We start from the raw sequence: 19,216 nt of genomic DNA on the forward strand, positions 1-19,216 counted from the left end.
TGTGTCATTCTCAACTAGCCATTTTGGTAACCATAACAGAAATCATTTGACAATAAAAACTTTTTGAAGTCAATATACAGGACGTCTGAGTTATAATGCTATTGTGAAATTGCATGGGATCTAAATATATACACCGGGTACTGAGGAAAATCACATGTAAAGAGTTCACGGAGGTCAACAGGTCAGCCTGACCGTTCATGGAATGAGTACAAGTGAACTACGTGACACAGACATGGTATGTACACACAAGATCAGTTATCTCAAGACACACACCTTGACTCATAGCAAGTGACCTATTTCTTCTCGAACAACCCCTCGTCTGTTTCCAATACACAAAATGGTCACAATAATCGATGTCCACTGTATTTGACCCTCGTCTCGACTCCGTAAGTAATCGGTGAACGGATAAGACCGGTGCTTCATTTGCCAACAGTCCAGCCCAAGTGTATATATGATGGGAAATAGCAGACAGGAACTTGACCTATTTATATGGAACAAAGCACGACACCACCGGTCATGTCTGCACGCGAATGATCATACCAGACAAACACGTCACGAAAATTCTTTGGAAAAAATAGGATTGGTTCAATGACAAAATATCAACAACCAGCTATAACTAACGACATGAAAGGGTTATAATGAGAAAAATGTCTCCTTACCGTTTGGGACCGCTGTCTTAACGTCCATCTATGACCGAGTTTTGGGTCTTTCCACAGCAACTTGACCTATTTACCTTTTCCACCTTTCCCATCATGCACTATTAAAATGTCAGCGTCCACGGATTTGCTTCCGGGTTCTGTGAAGGAGGCGTATTATTCCTAACATTTGCTCGCATAAAATGGAACTTATTACGCACAACGATGAATAGTAAGATTAAACCGTTTCTTAAACAATCCAGTCGTGTAATCAAATCAAGAACTTCACATTTATTCTGATAATGTTTTGAACATATCCTGATTTCCGTGAAAATGAAAGTAGACCTGTTCTGAAAAAAATACGTTCACGTTGACGGGAGAACTAGATCTAGTAACAATTAACAATTGTGTGTTATCTAACACCAGAGTTTAATGTACATAGCATTGACTTTACACTCATTTCCAATCTATACATGTCATAGTAGTGCATACATTTTGAGACTTGTACATAGTTCGTAGATGACGTTTTCTCCGACAGGTCTAAATGTATCGCCTCAATATCAATGCCGAGAACTTGAGGTTGAATACTGTGAGCGTACTTAATTGTCAGTTATGTTTTTGTAACCTAGTTTCTATGACATCAGTGCTCAATAGGAAAGCAAGTAGTATACGCTTTTAGACTGTTTTCCTATCCTATATGCACATGTGTATATATGACTTGTATTGTGATGTTTTGTGTAAGTACTTGAATATTTATAAGATATTGTTTAACCTATAAAGAAATTATGCAGGAATATATTCAGTCTGTGACAGGTTTAAATTGAAAATAGTCAGTATAGTGATACAGTCGCCTTCTAGCTTTGCTCTAGGAAGAATGTTCCTTTAGCTGAGTGAGTAGAGCAGCTGACCAGTTAGACGGAGGGTCGCAGGTTTGATCCCCAATGGCATACACTGCTCCCTTTCCTGTTACAAGTTAGCCGCTGTCATTCTGAAAGTGCACTATCTATAGGCTTCACACAAGCAAGATATCATAATACTCAGTAGGCATAATGAGTCCTAATTCTATGTTTTGTACATTTAAGTACATTTGTAGTCATGACGACATGTTGCATATTAATGTACTTTGTATTCCAGGAATTTAGCCTTTTAAGTGCATTTCTACTTTTTAAAAGCAATGAAAACTTTTGTAACATTCATCAAAATCATCCTCAATATCCTGGATGCATCAAAGCTTTTAACCTTTTAAAACATTCTTTGCCTTGGTCTATCATTACCTTGTAGTTAACCTCAGACCGTTGGACTTTAATCAGACAGCCTGCTTTTCTGAGTACCAAGAATCAATGTTTTGTTGAGACTCTCAGTTTGAGAGTGGTTCTATATCTATTGTAGATAAGAATATGTAGCCTTAGAAATATCAACAATGCTTTTTGACATTTTAAGTGATTAATCTTAGTCCTTGTTTTATTGGTGTTTTCCATATTCTTTATTTAGATGGTTAATTTGTACTGATGTAAGAGAAGAAAACACAACACCATGTCAGCGACGGTGAAGAAAGACTTTGAGTTTGTATTCAGCAGTAAGGAACAAAAGTCTAAACTGACCGTCCCTATCACCATACCTTTAAGCCAGACACGCATCAAGGAGTTTGTGGGGCGGTTGGTTACTGCACATGACTTGCCCTGCTATGTGGAAGAAGGTTTGTTTAATAATTAATAACCATTAATGAATAATGAGGTATGATGTAATAACACATAAACTTTACTGTTACCAAGCTTAAGTCATGCTTTGAACAAATCTGTCCTGAGGTCATGGATTGAGCAAATATGGTTAAAAAAATTATGCCCGGTAATCTATCTAAACTTCATGGAAATTACTCACTGTGTAATGACTTAACATCAGTTTCCTACTTATCATTTACCTGTTTGGAGTATATCATATTTGTCAGTCCATCAAAATGTTCTTTTTTTCATCAGGCTTGGTCTTCAGAAAAAAATGTTTCCAGCATTTGGGTTGAAAAATATGCTATCCTTGTCATAGCCACTTAATTAATAAGTGTATATCACAGTCAATTTTCTGATTTGATACAATGAATATTACAGTCTCTTAAGATCCAACACCACTTTCCTGTAAGATACAGGTAAAAGTTTTCTTTTAATATTGTCAATTGATGTACATATACATGTATACAACTTGCATTGTGCTATTTTTTGTTAGCAATTCTAAATGTAATTTAAGCTTTATGTCTAATTTTTGATATTGTGGAGCAGATTTACGGAAACAGCTACAAACCTTTGTAACTAAGGAATCCAGCAGATTGTTTGATGAGCATGCTGAGGAGGTCATGGCCAAGGTGACTAAGGATGCAAAACAGGTTGATGACTTAGTTGTGAAATGGACCAAGGCATACAATCAGGTAATCATGTGGGGGTAACACACAGGTAATGATCTGGGGGTAACACACAGGTAATGATCTGGGGGTAACACACAGGTAATGATCTGGGGGTAACACACAGGTAACATTTCAACAACCAGGTAATGATCTGAGGGTAACACCCAGGTGGTAATGATCTGGGGGTAGCACACAGGTAATGATCAGGGGGTAACACACAGGTAACATTTCAGCACACAGGTAATTAGCTGGGGGTAACACACAGGTAACATTTCAGCACACAGGTAATGAGCTGGGGGTAACACACAGGTAATGATCTGGGGGTAACACACAGCTTATGATCTGGGGGTAACACACAGGTAATGATCTGGGGGTAACACACAGGTAATGATCTGGGGGTACCACACAGGTAACATTTCAGCACACAGGTAATGATCTAGGGGTAACACACGGGTAATGATCTGGGGGTAACACACAGCTAATGATCTGGGGGTAACACACAGCTAATGATCTGGGGGTAACACACAGGCTAATGATCTGGGGGTACCACACAGGTAACATTTCAGCACACAGGTAATGATCTGGGGGTACCACACAGGTAATGATCTGGGGGTAACACACAGCTAATGATCTGGGGGTAACACACAGCTAATGATCTGAGGGTAACACACAGGTAATGATCTGGGGGTAACACGCAGGTAATGATCTGGGGGTACCACACAGGTAATGAGCTGGGGGTAGCACACAGGTAATGAGCTGGGGGTAACACACAGGTAATGATCTGAGGGTAACACACAGGTAACATTTCAGCACACAGGTAATGATCTGAGGGTAACACACAGCTAATGATATGGGGGTAACACACAGGTAATGATCTGGGGGTAACACACAGGTAATGATCTGGGGGTAACACACGGGTAATGATCTGGGGGTAACACACAGGTAATGATCTGGGGGTAACACACAGGTAATGATCTGGGGGTAACACACAGGTAATGATCTGGGGGTAACACACAGGTAAACTTCAACAACCAGGTAATGATCTGAGGGTAACACCCAGGTGGTAATGATCTGGGGGTAGCACACAGGTAATGATCTGGGGGTAACACACAGGTAACATTTCAGCACACAGGTAATGAGCTGGGGGTAACACACAGGTAACATTTCAGCACACAGGTAATGAGCTTGGGGTAACACACAGGTAATGATCTGGGGGTAACACACAGCTTATGATCTGGGGGTAACACACAGGTAATGATCTTGGGGTAACACACAGGTAATGATCTGGGGGTACCACACAGGTAACATTTCAGCACACAGGTAATGATCTAGGGGTAACACACGGGTAATGATCTGGGGGTAACTCACAGCTAATGATCTGGGGGTAACACACAGGTAATGATCTGGGGCTAACACACAGGTAATGATCTGGGGGTACCACACAGGTAACATTTCAGCACACAGGTAATGATCTGGGGGTACCACACAGGTAATGATCTGGGGGTAACACACAGGTAATGATCTGGGGGTAACACACAGGTAATGATCTGAGGGTAACACACAGGTAATGATCTGGGGGTAACACACAGGTAATGATCTGGGGGTACCACACAGGTAATGAGCTGGGGGTAGCACACAGGTAATGAGCTGGGGGTAGCACACAGGTAATGATCTGTGGGTAACACACAGGTAATGATCTGAGGGTAACACACAGGTAATGATCTGGGGGTAACACACAGGTAATGATCTGGGGGTAACACACAGGTAATGAGCTGGGGGTAACACACAGGTAATGATCTGGGGGTAACACACAGGTAATGAGCTGGGGGTAGCACACAGGTAATGATCTGGGGGTAGCACACAGGTAATGATCTGGGGGTAACACACAGGTAATGATCTGGGGGTAACACACAGCTAATGATCTGGGGGTAACACACAGCTAATGATCTGAGGGTAACACACAGCTAATGATATGGGGGTAACACACAGGTGATGATCTGGGGATAACACACGGGTAATGATCTGGGGGTAACACACAGGTAATGATCTGGGGGTTACACACAGGTAATGATCTGGGGGTAACACATAGGTAATGATCTAGGGGTAACACACGGTTAATGATCTGGGGGTAACACACAGGTAATGATCTAGGGGTAACACACGGGTAATGATCTGGGGGTAACACACAGGTAATGATCTGGGGCTAACACACAGGTAATGATATGGGGGTAACACACAGGTAATGATCTGGGGATTACACACAGGTAATGATATGGGGGTAACACACAGGTAACATAACATTATTGTTTATACTCAGGTAATGTGGGGGTTAGTATATAAGCATTTAACTGCCTTCTTTGGAAAGTTATCATTCTATAATTCTTACAGGATTGCAGACAAATTGAATAACATGTATTAACGCTCATTATGATTAATTAGTCTGCAGTTCTGTGAGAATTTTAAACAGGGGTAATGAACTGGGGGTAACACACAGGTAATGATCTGGGGGTAACGCACAGGTTATGATATGGGGGTAACACACAGGTAATGATCTGGGGCTAACACACAGGTAATGATATGGGGGTAACACACAGGTAACATAACATTATTGTTTATACTGTATATTGAGTAAATGCAAATGTTCCTGGCAAAAATATAGTTTGTTGAAATAACATAAAATCATCAATTCAGTTTCAACATTTAATTCAATTTATTCCATCATAAGGATAATAATATTTTAAACAACATGACTACATAAATTGTGATTTACATTTATCAAACAGTTTTTAATTCAGTAGCACATCTTTTTGTGACGTCAAAAATACAGTTGATATAGTGATATCAGATAAAACAATGTCCTTTATTGTCACAGGGCAGTCATGTGAGAATTATGATCCAATGATTTTCTGTTTTGTTTGGTTAGGTTATATAGTTACAATGCTGAGCAAATGGAAATATAGGGCAAAACTGCCACAATAGGGAATAACGCTTAAGTTAGATAATGATATTAGAGGTTATTATTGTTAAATATGACCCTTCTTAGTCTCAAGGAATTTTCTGTAATTCTATTTATTTAAGTTGTTAATGTTTTCTGGCAATATGCTACACATTAGTTGTAAAATATTCCTTCAAAGACTGGAAGACCTCTACAAAATATTTATCAATCTGACATTAAATCTAGTGTCTTCTATACCGGGATGTGTGGTATAATGATATACATTTTTAGGTCATCTGACCCAAAGGGTCAGGATGACCTATAGTCATCGTGCTTCGTCCGTCGTCGTCCGCCGTGCGCCGTCCGCCGTGCGCCGTCCGTAAACTTTTTCTTTCAAAACGCTACTCCTCCTTAACGCTTGGGTGGATTACTTCCAAATTTGGTTTGAAGCATCATTGGGGGAGGGCAATCATATTTTATATAAATGAGGCTGGTCTGACCCCTGGGGCCAGAAGGGCGGGGCCCCAAAAAGGGAACTTAGGTGAATATTGCTATAAAATCCTACTCCTCCTTTACCCTTGGGTGGATTACAACTAAATTTGGTCTGAAACATCATTGGGGGAGGGCGGTCATATTTTATATAAATGAAGATGGTGTGACCCCTGGGGCCTGAGGGGCGGGGCCCCAAAAGGGGAACTTTGATGAAATTTTGCTATAAAATCCTACTCCTCCTTAACCCTTTAGTGGATTTCAACCAGATATGTTGTGAAACATCATTTGGGGAGGGCGGTCATATTTTATATAAATGAGGCTGGTGTGACCACTAGGGCCTGAGGGGCGGGGCCCCAAATGGGGAACTTTGATGAAATTTTGCTATAAAATCCTACTCCTCCTTAACCCTTTAGTGGATTTCAACCAGATATGTTGTGAAACATCATTTGGGGAGGGCGGTCATATTTTATATAAATGAGGCTAGTGTGACCCCTGGGGCCTGAGGGGTGGGGCCCCAAATGGGGAACTTTGATGAAATTTTGCTATAAAATCCTACTCCTCCTTAACCCTTTAGTAGATTTCAACCAGATATGTTGTGAAACATTATTGGGGGAGGGTGGTCATATTTTATATAAATGAGGCTGGTGTGAGCCCTGGGGCCAGAGTGACGGGCCCAAAAAAGGGAACTTTGATGAAATTTTGCTATAAAATCCTACTCGTACTTAACCCTTTGGTGAATTTCAACCAGATATTGTGTGAAACATCATTGGTGGAGGGTGGTCATATTTTTTATAAATGAGGCTGGTGTGGCCCCTGGGGCCAGAGGGGCAGGGCCCCAAAAGGGGTACTTTGATGAAATTTTGCTATAAAATCCTACTCCTCCTAACACCCATAGTGAATTATTACCAAATTTGGTGTGAAACTTCATTGGAGGAGGACAATCATATTTTATATATATGAGGCTGGTTTGACCCCTAGGGCCAGAGGAGCGGGGCCCCAAAAGGGGAACTTTGGTGAATTTTTGCTATAAATCCTACTTCTCTCTAACGCTTGGGTGGATTAATACGAAATATGGTGTGAAACATCCTTTGGGAAGGGTGGTCATATTTTATATAAACGAGGCTAGTGTGACCCCTGGGGCCTGAGGGGCAGGGCCCCAAAAGGGGAACTTTGGTGAATATTTGCTGTTAAATCCTAATCCTCCCTAATCTTTTGGTGGATTACAACCAAATTTGATGTGAAACATAAGGTGACGGCAATCATATTTTTTAATGAGACAGGTTTGACCCCTGGGGAAAAAAAGATGGGGCAAAAGGAGCGCTTAGGTTAAACATTTCTTAAAAATGCAATTCCTCCTTAATGCCTGAATTGATTACAACTATATTTAGTATGAAACATCATTGGGGAAAGGCAATCCTAATTGATATAAATGAGTCTTGTCTGACCCATTGGGACAGAGGGGCATGCCCCAAAAATGGGAACTTGGCTAAAATTTTGCTTTATGATGCTGCTCTTCCTGGACAAGCTAAATGGATAAAAACCAAATTTGATCTAAAACATAACTGGCTGCGATAAATAATTTATGGTAATAATGCTGGATTGGGGTGTGTGTCCCTGCTGTAAGTGTAAGTGTTTGTCAGATGACCGTTAAGGCCCATGGGCCTCTTGTATACTATCACAGGAAGTGTGGTATAATGATATACATTATATACTATCACAGGAAGTGTGGTATAATGATATACATTGTATACTATCACAGGAAGTGTGGTATAATGATATACATTATATACTATCACAGGAAGTGTGGTATACTGATATACATTATATACTATCATAGGAAGTGTGGTATAATGATATACAGTATATGCTATCACAGGAAGTGTGGTATAATGGTATACAGTATATACTATCACAGGAAGTGTGGTATAATGATATACATTGTATACTATCACAGGAAGTAAAGACGTATGCAAAAACAGAAGAGGTAAGCCAGGAGCAGCGGTTCTCTGAGGTATACCACAGTTTGATCCATTCCCCAGCTTTAGACACCCTTCTCAACCTTGAGCATACGTACTCTCTCACTGTGGAGGACTTGATACACCAGAGGGACAAGGACTTGGAGCACCTTGAGGAAAGGTAGACAACTCTTCACAGTCATATCTGAACATACCTACCCTACACATATACCTATTTGGAGTCTAGTGCTGAGAATCCCATTTATTACAATATACTATATAATATGAATTATTTAAGTGTTCTTTCTTTCGTAGTTTGGAGCTTTCAAATTGCCCTGCCTCCGTTGTCCGTCTGTCTGTCCCTCAGTAAACAATTCCTATTATCGCTATTTCTCAGAAAGGACTGAAGGGATCTTTCTGAAATTTCATATGTAGGTTCCCCTTTGTCCCTAGTTATGCATATTTCACTTTTGGATCAGTCGGAAAACAACATGGCCGACAGGCAGCCATCTTGGATTTTGACAATTGGAGTTTGTTATTGCTATTTCTCAGAAAGCACTGAAGGAATCTTTCTGAAATTTCATATGAAGGTTCCCCTTTGTCCCTAGTTATGCATATTTTCACTTTTGGATCAGTCGGAAAACAACATGGCCGACAGGCAGCCATCTTGGATTTTGACAATTAGAGTTTGTTATTGCTATTTCTCAGAAAGCACTGAAGGAATCTTTCTGAAATTTCATATGTAGGGTCCCCTAGGTCCCTAGTTATGCATATTTCATTTAAGGACCAGTTGGGAAGCAACATGGCCGACAGGCAGTCATCTTGGATTTTGACAATTGAAGTTTGTTATCGCTATTTCTCTGAAACTACTGAAGGGATCTTTCTGAAATTTCATATGTAGGTTCCCCTTGTTTGAAAAGTACTGAAGGGAATTTACACAGATTAGTAAGAGGAATGGAAAAATAGAGAGAAGATCAATCTGACATGGAACCTATAAAGATCATTCAATGGTGGGCGCCAAGATCCCTCTGGGATCTCTTGTTTTAACATACAGATTAATCTCTGAATGAAAAAAAAACCTATGTTTAATTTTGTAAATATGATTGCATTTAAGAGTTAGCAATCAAGGTACAATGAAGCCTTGTGATGGAAGGGAGGCAACTTCCATTCATATGTCTCACTAGATTTTACTTATCTCCCTTACACACACACCTGTCTGAAATCTGATGGAGGTAGTAAAATTAGGAGAATCCTGATGATAGACAAATTTGCTTTCACTTATAAACACTTACCACTACACAAAAAACTATTCAGGGTCTCTGAATGCAGAAGTAAAATGACTTAAGGAAAGGTTGCTGTATACAATTTAAAAGGGGCTGCGATAGCCGAGTTGATTAGAGTGCTGGCCATGAAACCTCAGAATGAAGATCTGAGGTGCATGGTTTAACACTCCTTACTGGTGTTGTTGTATGTTTCTCAGGAAGCTGACAAAAAAACTGGTCTTTGCTGTTGTGGATGTGTCCTTGAGTTGTGTCACTTTACCTTAGTTGCCCTGGATGGCATATGACAGTCGTTCAGTGAGGTAGTCACCAACTACTTTAAGGACACCCTGCCTCAAAATTACATTTGCAGTTCAGGGGGCAATAAATCCAACAAACAAACAAAAAGTATACCATTTGTAAATTCATATATATATACAGGTATACATGTATGTAATACTTTACCCCCTGAAATGTAATTAGATCTGTTTATTAAAATCAGGGTCTATACATAGTAGTAGTTTGTCAAGACTTCTTCTCCACAAATACTGCCAAGACCTAAATGAAACTTTGTGCATTTCATCAGAACAGTCTACAATTTATTTGTACATGTAATTTGATACTCATTACAGAGTTATATCCCTTTTGTGCTGACAGTTTATAGAAATACTGCGTAGGTTTTGATGAATCTTTTTATAATTTCTATAATTATGATGAAAATTTTTCCCCTACTTCTTGGACTATTTTCTGACTAACACAGCTCTTGACCTTCCTCTTAAGTTTTAGTTTCTCAAGCATCTAGGTGGGCCCATTACTAATTCTGATAAAATTATTTACAGAATGTAAACAATGTATATCATGTATTTGATGGATATTTTATTTTCCAGACAGGGAAAGGATATGCAGCAGGCATTGAATACTGGTAAAGGAAACACATATACAGATGAGCAAATCAGCCAACTGGCTCAGAGACATTTTGATAACGCTCAGGTATGTGGTTATATGTGTCATGCTACCTTAATTTGAAGAAAAAATAAATTAGTTTTGCAAAAACAAAAATCCAGTTTCTTGAAAAATTAGACATTTGCTCTGAATGAGGTCAATAACTGCAAAATAATTTGTTTTAAAGCAAATTTAATTGTTCTTATTCATGGTCTAAATTTACAGTTAATAGAAAGTAAATGGACTAGTGAGTTAAACAATCTGAAGGAAATCCAGAAACGTGAATTCCGAGAGTGGATTATTAAAGTTCATGAAGACACCCAAACTCCAGCTAAATCCCCTTCTTACATGTAAGTACAAAATCCCTGGCAAATCTCTGGTTTATGTCACCTGACACGAAGTCTCAAGTGACCTTTTGCAATTGCCTTTTGTCCATTGTCGTCAGTCATAAACAATTTACATTTTCAACTTCTCAATAACCATTATCCACAAGCTCATTATATTGGGCCAGTAGCATGCTGGGATGAGGGCTACAAAGTTTGTTTAAATCAATGACCTTGACATATTTCCAAGGTCACATGAGGCAAATAAATTAAAATCTTGAAAAAACTTCTCTATAACCAAGAAGCCCATAACCATTATATTGGGATGAAGGGCTACCAAAGGTGTTCAAATGAATAACCTTGACCTACTTTCAAGGACACACTGGTCAAATGTGTTAAATTCTTAATTTAAAAACAAACAAAACAACAATTACCAATATGTATTTCAGAACTCAAATGGCCCATGGGCTTCTTGTTTTTCCAGTTTTGCTTTGAAATTTTTTCATTTTTCATTTCCATCAAAGAAGGAACAGAGGCACATTTGTTGAACAAATATTTTCTAATTAAATGAATACCGTATTTGACCTAATAAGGGCGCCCCTACCTTTTTTCAAAGAAAATAAATCTTTGACTGAGTGTCAAAATGGTGTTCAAAAGTAATAATTCATGCGAAATGTTTTGCTACTTTATGTGTTCAATTTTCTTCAGTAAATTAAGAAACTGGAACACATGTTTTCGCCACATTTTGTCTATTCCTACAGATGACATGTCAGTGCATAGTCGAGCACCCGAAACTAAACACACATAATAACGTACCATCTTTATTTGAAGATAAAGTAAAAGACTTCATTCTTGTTGATAAATACCTTTTGTTCAGAACAGAAAGCTAGTAAAAGACATTGTAAATCAATTATTAGGCCAAAGAAAACGATGTCTGATATGATCTGGGAAATCACCTGTGTCTATAAATAGAACACAAAAGAGTTCCATTTGAACATAAAAGGTGGAACACACATTCTCTGGTCTAAAGATCAGCTGGCATAATTTACAAGTTTACAGGAATATTCAAGTGATGTTTAAGCTTAATATATGATAATGAATAGATATCTTCATCTGGAATATTTTTATGACTGAATATTTTACCGTTTCCACAGCCTTGGGTATTCTGCTATAAGGTATAGTCTGTTTCATAAAACTTCAGAATAACTAATCTTAATAAGCACGCCCCCCACTGTCAATTACTCGCGCCCTGCGCCCTTATTAGGTCAAATACGGTAAATTAAAACTATGTGTATCTACTGTCTTCCACTCCCTATGTGTATCTGTCTTCCACTCCCTATGTGTATCTGTCTTCCACTCCCTATGTGTATCTGTTGTCTTCCACTCCCTATGTGTATCTACTGTCTTCCACTCCCTATGTGTATCTGTCTTCCACTCCCTATGTGTATCTACTGTCTTCCACTCCCTATGTGTATCTGTTGTCTTCCACTCCCTATGTGTATCTACTGTCTTCCACTCCCTATGTGTATCTACTGTCTTCCACTCCCTATGTGTATTTACTGTCTTCCGCTCCCTATGTGTATCTGTTGTCTTCCACTCCCCATGTGTATATACAAATGTACTGTCTTCCACTCCCCATGTGTATTTACTGTCTTCCAGTGGACGAGTAAGGGCTATGAGCAACACTCTGCCCGAGGCTGAGGAGGAGGAAAGGACGTCGGCCATAACTCGACTGGAGGAAAGCTTCACAGTACATCTGGGTAATATCTGAGGGACAGTAATCATGTAATTCTTAAGGTCGTTAGGTAAAAGGTCAATTATTGTTACTATATACAAAAATTACTGAATCAAACAGAACTATGGTGGTAGTGCTGTTTTTTGTTATAATAATCACAAACCTGTACTTTATAGAGATTGTATTGACAACATCTGCTCAGTAATGATATAGGTTATAACAAGCATTAAAAGCTTACATTACTGACATGCCAGAAAAAGCTCTGCAGTGTGTGTGCTTCTAAACATGAGCTTAACATTTTGATTGGCACTACAGAACTCAAGATATTATACATAAACTGATTTTCTATTAATAGTAACAGGGACATTGACCTTTCACCTTTGAACCTGAAATGCTATCCCAAGAAAGTGCTTTCTTTGAGAAAAGCTGAAGTGCAATTTGCTGTGAGCTTGATATCAATAAGATCTTAAATAATTTCCACAGTGGGATTGATCATAACCTTCCCGGTTTAGGTCTAGAGTCAGGACAGTTGGGCCAATATCATGGTGCGATAAAGTTAATTAAAATAAATGACTTTGGCCTACTTTCAAGGTCACAGCAGTCATATATGATAATCAATATACATATCAAAACTCAGGTGACTGATAAGGCCCATTGGCCTCTTGTTTTTATTTCCAGGTGCCCAGATGAAAACTACTCATAACCTTCGTCTTCTATGTACAGATGTGCTTGATCTTTGTCGTCACAAAACACACACAGTTGGGTAGGTATAACACGCCACTCAACATGACAAATAATGTGTATGATATCATAAAACACACGGTAGGGTAGGTATCACACGCCACTCAATATGACAAATAATGTGTATGATGTCATAAAACACACACAGTCGGGTAGGTATCACACGCCACTCAACGTGACAAATAATGTGTATGATGTCATAAAACACAGTTGGGTAGGTATCACACGCCACTCAACATGACAATTTTTTTTTTTAAATGAATAAAATCCATGGAACTGATAAGGAAAGAATCTCTTTTTATGATGACACAAAACAATTTGAGAATAAACATCAGTGAAATTGAAATATGTGAATATATGATTCTGTATATTAGTTATTTGCATACATTCACAAGACTTTGTTGTAGGTGGTAGTGGTACAACGGAAGCAAACACTATTACTAGACATATACCTTTTTTATATGTCCCATAGTCTAACCCTTCACCTCTTTCTGATATGGTGTCAATTCCCCCAAAGATGGCTGTTTCTTTCACCTCATTCTGATATGATGTAATTTCCCCCGGAGACTTTTTCTCACCAGATTCTGATGAAGCTTATGTAAAGGTCAAGTATAAAAATATCTAAGATTTAGTACATGGACTTCATTATTGCAAGGTCAAGGTCAATAAGTTCTTTAAATATGAAGGTTTAGATATTGGCAGTTAATTTCATTTTAGCGCTTTTTGTTTGCCTTCATTACCATATTTTACCGGGTATAATCCCAGGGGGCTAGTGCACTGAAAATGGGCAAAAGTGGGGGGTGGGCTTATCCCGGATAAGACCCTATGTAAGAGGGGGAAAAAATCAGCCGCCATCTTGGATTATAATCGAAAGAGGATAGCCCGATCTACATCAATGATCTATGACTGAAATATTTTTTTGAATAATGCAATACGTCGTTTATTCCATTCGGATCTTGTCAACGAATTGCAGGTAACATAATCGTAAGTTACAAGGTTCGGATTATTATTTTTTTCCATTGTGGATTAGACAATCAAGTTGGCGGTGGGTTTATTCCCGAATATGAGCCTACGCAGAAAAAAAAAGTGAAAAATAGGGGGGTGGGCCCATCCCCTAGCATGAACTTATACCCGGTAAAATACGGTAAACTATGATTGTGCCAATTGCAGTTTCCATATATGCATAGCTTCCTAAGAAACACATTCTGTCACAGGTAGGGAGTGAAAAGCAACGCACCTCAGACCTTCACCTGAGGTTCCGTGGCTGGCACTCTAACCGACTGAGCTATTGCGGCCCCTGCACATACGTGGCTTTTTATGCGCTAAACTGTCATTGTGCTAATCTGTTTAAATTTAATTATAAACTAAAATTTGAGTGTGTCTAAATAAGGATGTTTAGTGTATTTGAGAAAGCAATGATTACATTACAGTGGTCTGGTGATACCTCAGCCCCAGAGGCTACAGACAGCCATGTCTCTATACTCTAATAACCTATGTGGCCTCATTCTCATGGTGGACAATCGTCTCAACTCCTACACTGGGATCAAACGGGGTAAGCCTTCTCCTCTGGAACAATTGAAGATTGTATTCAGATATGTTTCCTTGATGAAAATTATTGAAGTCTAAGAGGTTAAAAGTGTTTAGAATGTCAATAACTTCCTCTAGTGCTAGGAAACTTAGAGTCATGATAATAGGTTTTTAAAAATATCAAACAATAATTCAGGATTAAAGATTTTGTCAGCTCTGTGAGATGTGGGAATAACAGAATGTTTCCTACCTTGATGGTGTGACAGAGAAATCTTCTGCCCAGAGGGGTCAGATTCATGGTTAATCCAACAATCATATCACCACAAGAGTTAGAGATTTCTCTGTCACATCATCAAGGAAGGGGATGATAATTTTTCTACCATCAACCTATTTTATTTCCATAGCACTCAGTTATCAAAATATTTTTTGAAATATCACAACACAATTTTGATTGAATTGATGATGTGACATCCCTGCACAGTTACCAGGATGTCATTGTGTTTTTGCTAGCAAGTGCTATGTATCTATCATACCTAAGGTTTGAATGAAAAATCACATACTAGTGGGAGATAGAGATATCTCGAAATAGAGATCTGTGAAATGATGGGAGAAATATCGATCATTTGAGCTTGAAGAAGTATTTTAAAATTTCATTATAAGTTTTCAGCCTTCCAGTATGAAATGAAAGAGTAAACTACTTTATTTTTTTAGATTTTTCCAAAGTGTGTGAACAGTCAACAGACTTCCATTTTCCTAGTCTGGACCAACAGTTCAGTAATGTTGATAAAGAGATAGCAAAATTCAATGAACTGAAAGCTCAGAAAAAGATGTCGGAAGAGGGAGATAAAATCAGCATTAAAAGTAGTAGTAGCAGTTCAAGTGGAGACACCCAACTGGTAAATATTGACTGTGTATAACAATACATGTACCTAATGTACAAACGTTGTAAATACATGTACTGCAAAGTAGGAGCTTTTGTGTAGGGTGTTGGATTTCAATTAAAGTGAAGATAAGCATCATTTGCTACAAAACTCTTTTTTTTTTTCAATTAATTATATTTTTGTGCTAAGACAGTAATACAAATGTTTCATTCTGTTTTTTATGACAGCAGGACAAGGGCAATAAAATCCAGGTTGGAGATTTTTACATCACGAAACATTCCAATCTGTCAGAAGTACATACAGTGTTCCATCTTGTCATGGACGACAGTACAAGGTCGATTGATATCTCGTCCAGACACCCTGTCATCCTCAGCATCCGTAACATTATCAAGCTGTGTTTCCGTTCAGACATCACCACCCTCACCATCCCACTTCTGCTTAGTCACGAAATGTCAGAGGTAAAAAAGTGTTGTTAACTGATGCATTCTGGAGTACTTCAGTAGTTTATCACAGGTATATTATACATCATGATACAGGCTTACTTGATAAAAAGAGATGACACTTTTCTGAGTAAAATAATATAAGTTTTACTGGTTTGATATTGCTGATAGGAATTTACTCCCGTTTTTGTTCAGTAAGGACATCTAACATTGTTATCAATTTGATTTGCTTTGTCTATCAGAATGTTGTTCAGTAAGAACATCAAACATTACAATGAGTCTAATATTGTCAGGACTTACTCCAGTTACATTTGGAAAGAACTTCTACCATCACAAAGACTTTGTTATTGTCAGTCAGAATACACTTCAATATATTGGACATTTCAGAATTTACCAAGAAAGCTTATCCTACATTACAAGGAGTTTGAGAATTTACTCCAGATTTATCCAACAAGGACATCTAACATTATAACGACAATATTATCATAATTTACTCCAGTTATGTCCAACAAGAACATCTTAACATTATGACGACAATATTATCATAATTTACTCCAGTTTTATCCAACAAGAACATCTAACATTATAACGACAATATTATCATAATTTACTCCAGTTTTGTCCAACAAGAACATCTTAACATTATAACGACAATATTATCATAATTTACTCCAGTTTTATCCAACAAGAACATCTTAACATTATGACGACAATATTATCATAATTTACCCCAGTTTTATCCAACAAGTGCATCTAACTACATTATGACGACAATATTATCATAATTTACTCCAGTTTTGTCCAACAAGTGCATCTAACTACATTATAACGACAATATTATCATAATTTACTCCAGTTTTATCAAACAAGAACATCTTAACATTATGACGACAATATTATTATAATTTACAACATTATGACGACAATATTATCATAATTTACTCCAGTTTTATCCAACAAGTACATCTAACATTATGACGATAATATTATTATAATTTACAACATTATGACGACAATATTATCATAATTTACTCCAGTTTTATCCAACAAAAAATCTAAGGTTATGACGACAATATTGCAGGAGATGACTATACAGTGGTGCCAGAGAAGAGCTGAACTGATGTTCAAGTGTGTCAAGGGATTCATGATGGAGATGGTAACATACGGCGGTCAGAATTCTCGCACCATCCAGTTCCTTGTTCCTTGTGTATGTATATTTCTCCATTGTACATCAACAACAATATTCTAGGTCTCGGTCAATTATTGTTTACCAACGTTTCATCTGCAAAATAATCATTACCAATTGACAATTGTTTAATATCTTACAAAAGTATTGTTTCAGACAAAGGCTTGATCAGTTATCTCCCTTCCACAGCCTGTACAATTTACTAAATTGTTTAATATCTTACAAAAGTATTGTCTCAGACAAAGGCTTGATCAGTTATCTCCCTTCCACAGCCTGTACAATTTACTAAATTGTTTAATATCTTACAAAAGTATTGTTTCAGACAAAGGCTTGATCAGTTATCTCCCTTCCACAGCCTGTACAATTTACTGTTATTTTACAGGGACTGTCAGAGGAAATGTTCGCTAGCATTAGTAACCTGCTTACTACCATCTTCAGACTATCAAATCCAGTGGTTGTCAAGTCTAGTCAAGCATCACATGTCGGGCGATGACATCAACATATCCTAGTTTTGATATACTGTTTGGGAAACTGGTATAGAAATGTGTACATATGTACCAAATTTCCATATTAAAAGTCTCAAATCATACATTTTTATATAATCTGGAGATAAAAATGATTGATTTTGACAGCTGATACAGCTTCTGTCTAGCATTGTTAAGATGTATAAATGTTTGCTGTGGTGCCAAATTGTGATACATTTGAATTCCAAATCACTTTATTTTCGTGAGCTTGAATTTTGTGGAGCCACATTCGGTAGTAAATTTAATTTTTTTCAAAAATCAATTCGTAAACAAATGATAATGTTGAAATTTATACAGTATCAATCACAAATTACTAAACAAACCAAATATTAAGGTCCTCTGAATTTATTTAAGTATGTACAGTCAAACCTGTCTATAAAGGCCACCTGTGTACATGCCTCATTTGTGCCATAATTTTCAATTTTAATACATTAAATTCCATTTATTTTAGGGGATATTGTGTAGTTCAGGTCAACTACTTAATAAGTCATTCCACTCAAACAACTAGAGAATATTTGTGAATCATATTATGCCCCCAGCCCTGAAAACTAAAACTTCATCTGTAGGTTTTGGCTTGGACTGTATCAATTCAAATGCTACCAATATATGTCCCATACGATGAAATTGAAGGAGCATGTATTTGCATGATCTCCTCTTCCTAACTGATATTAAGCAGCATAATTTACAATACCCTTTCAACCAAACTGCTGGCAGTGACCCTTCCTCACGGTTGTAATGTTTTGGTATTCATATGATTGGTAAACTGGTAAATTTGTAATTGGATGTTGTCCAAAATCATTGTCTTGTCCAAACTCCTGGTGTTCTCCATATTCATTATGTTGGCCCAAAGGCACTAGGTTCAGTCTCCCCAAACAGAAATTGTCAAAGTGCAATATGTATTTTTGTGTTAAGTTTAATTTTGTAAAAATTGTTGAATGTTACCCTTGGATAACATAATAGATAATAAAAAAAATGATCAATATCTTTGCCTTTGTGTTATCAACATATGGTAACTGTGTGTTAATAAGCAGGCCAGGCGTACAAGTTTATACTTCCATAAGAGACGCATATCAGCAAGTAAATTAATTCTGAAATTATCAAAACAAAAGACCATTGTAAATGCCCATCAAATTCAGAGAAAGGTTACCCATAACATTTAATTACCTAGTATTCTATAAGTGTCAGGATGGTGTTGCCCTTTATTAAATTCATTAGATACTGGCTCTCTCTCGTTTCTCATTCCTAGATTGTC

At 37.7% G+C, this 19,216-nt stretch overlaps 2 protein-coding genes across 4 annotated transcripts in view; one reads left to right on the forward strand and one right to left on the reverse strand.

Annotated features, from left to right (window-relative positions):
* Window positions 1–738, reverse strand: part of LOC117332480 (peroxisome proliferator-activated receptor delta-like) — a 134,346-nt gene extending 133,608 nt beyond the window's left edge. The window contains exon 1 of the mRNA XM_033891417.1: window positions 660–738. Coding sequence (XP_033747308.1) covers window positions 660–687 — 28 coding nt within the window. The 5' untranslated portion in view covers window positions 688–738. The remainder of the gene's footprint in view (window positions 1–659) is intronic.
* Window positions 370–18,946, forward strand: LOC117332501 (protein C12orf4 homolog). 3 transcript variants are annotated; one of them, XM_033891443.1, is made up of 13 exons: window positions 370–386; window positions 2,127–2,331; window positions 2,903–3,048; window positions 8,406–8,587; window positions 10,553–10,655; window positions 10,833–10,957; window positions 12,590–12,690; window positions 13,344–13,428; window positions 14,837–14,958; window positions 15,645–15,829; window positions 16,042–16,272; window positions 17,336–17,461; window positions 17,823–18,946. In XM_033891443.1, exons 2-13 carry the CDS (start codon window positions 2,169–2,171, stop codon window positions 17,931–17,933), a joined length of 1,680 nt encoding a protein of 559 aa, XP_033747334.1. In that variant the 5' UTR covers window positions 370–386; window positions 2,127–2,168; the 3' UTR covers window positions 17,934–18,946. The 3 variants fall into 3 exon arrangements, with proteins under 3 accessions (XP_033747334.1, XP_033747343.1, XP_033747327.1); XM_033891452.1 differs by lacking the exon at window positions 370–386 and adding an exon at window positions 428–867 and having other exon boundaries at window positions 16,045–16,272; XM_033891436.1 differs by lacking the exon at window positions 370–386 and adding an exon at window positions 435–867.
* Window positions 18,947–19,216: the final 270 nt, after the last annotated feature.

This window comes from Pecten maximus, chromosome 1 (genome assembly GCF_902652985.1).
Source record: "Pecten maximus chromosome 1, xPecMax1.1, whole genome shotgun sequence".
Taxonomy (NCBI): domain Eukaryota; kingdom Metazoa; phylum Mollusca; class Bivalvia; order Pectinida; family Pectinidae; genus Pecten; species Pecten maximus.

Bases quoted from the DNA above. Each gene is read 5' to 3' on its own strand.
- LOC117332501 (XM_033891443.1), top strand. From the start codon at position 2,169: ATGTCAGCGACGGTGAAGAAAGACTTTGAGTTTGTATTCAGCAGTAAG. The intron at 3,049-8,405 runs GTAATCATGTGG...ATACTATCACAG, and splicing joins GGACCAAGGCATACAATCAG to GAAGTAAAGACGTATGCAAA. The intron at 12,691-13,343 runs GTAATATCTGAG...TTTTATTTCCAG, and splicing joins AAGCTTCACAGTACATCTGG to GTGCCCAGATGAAAACTACT.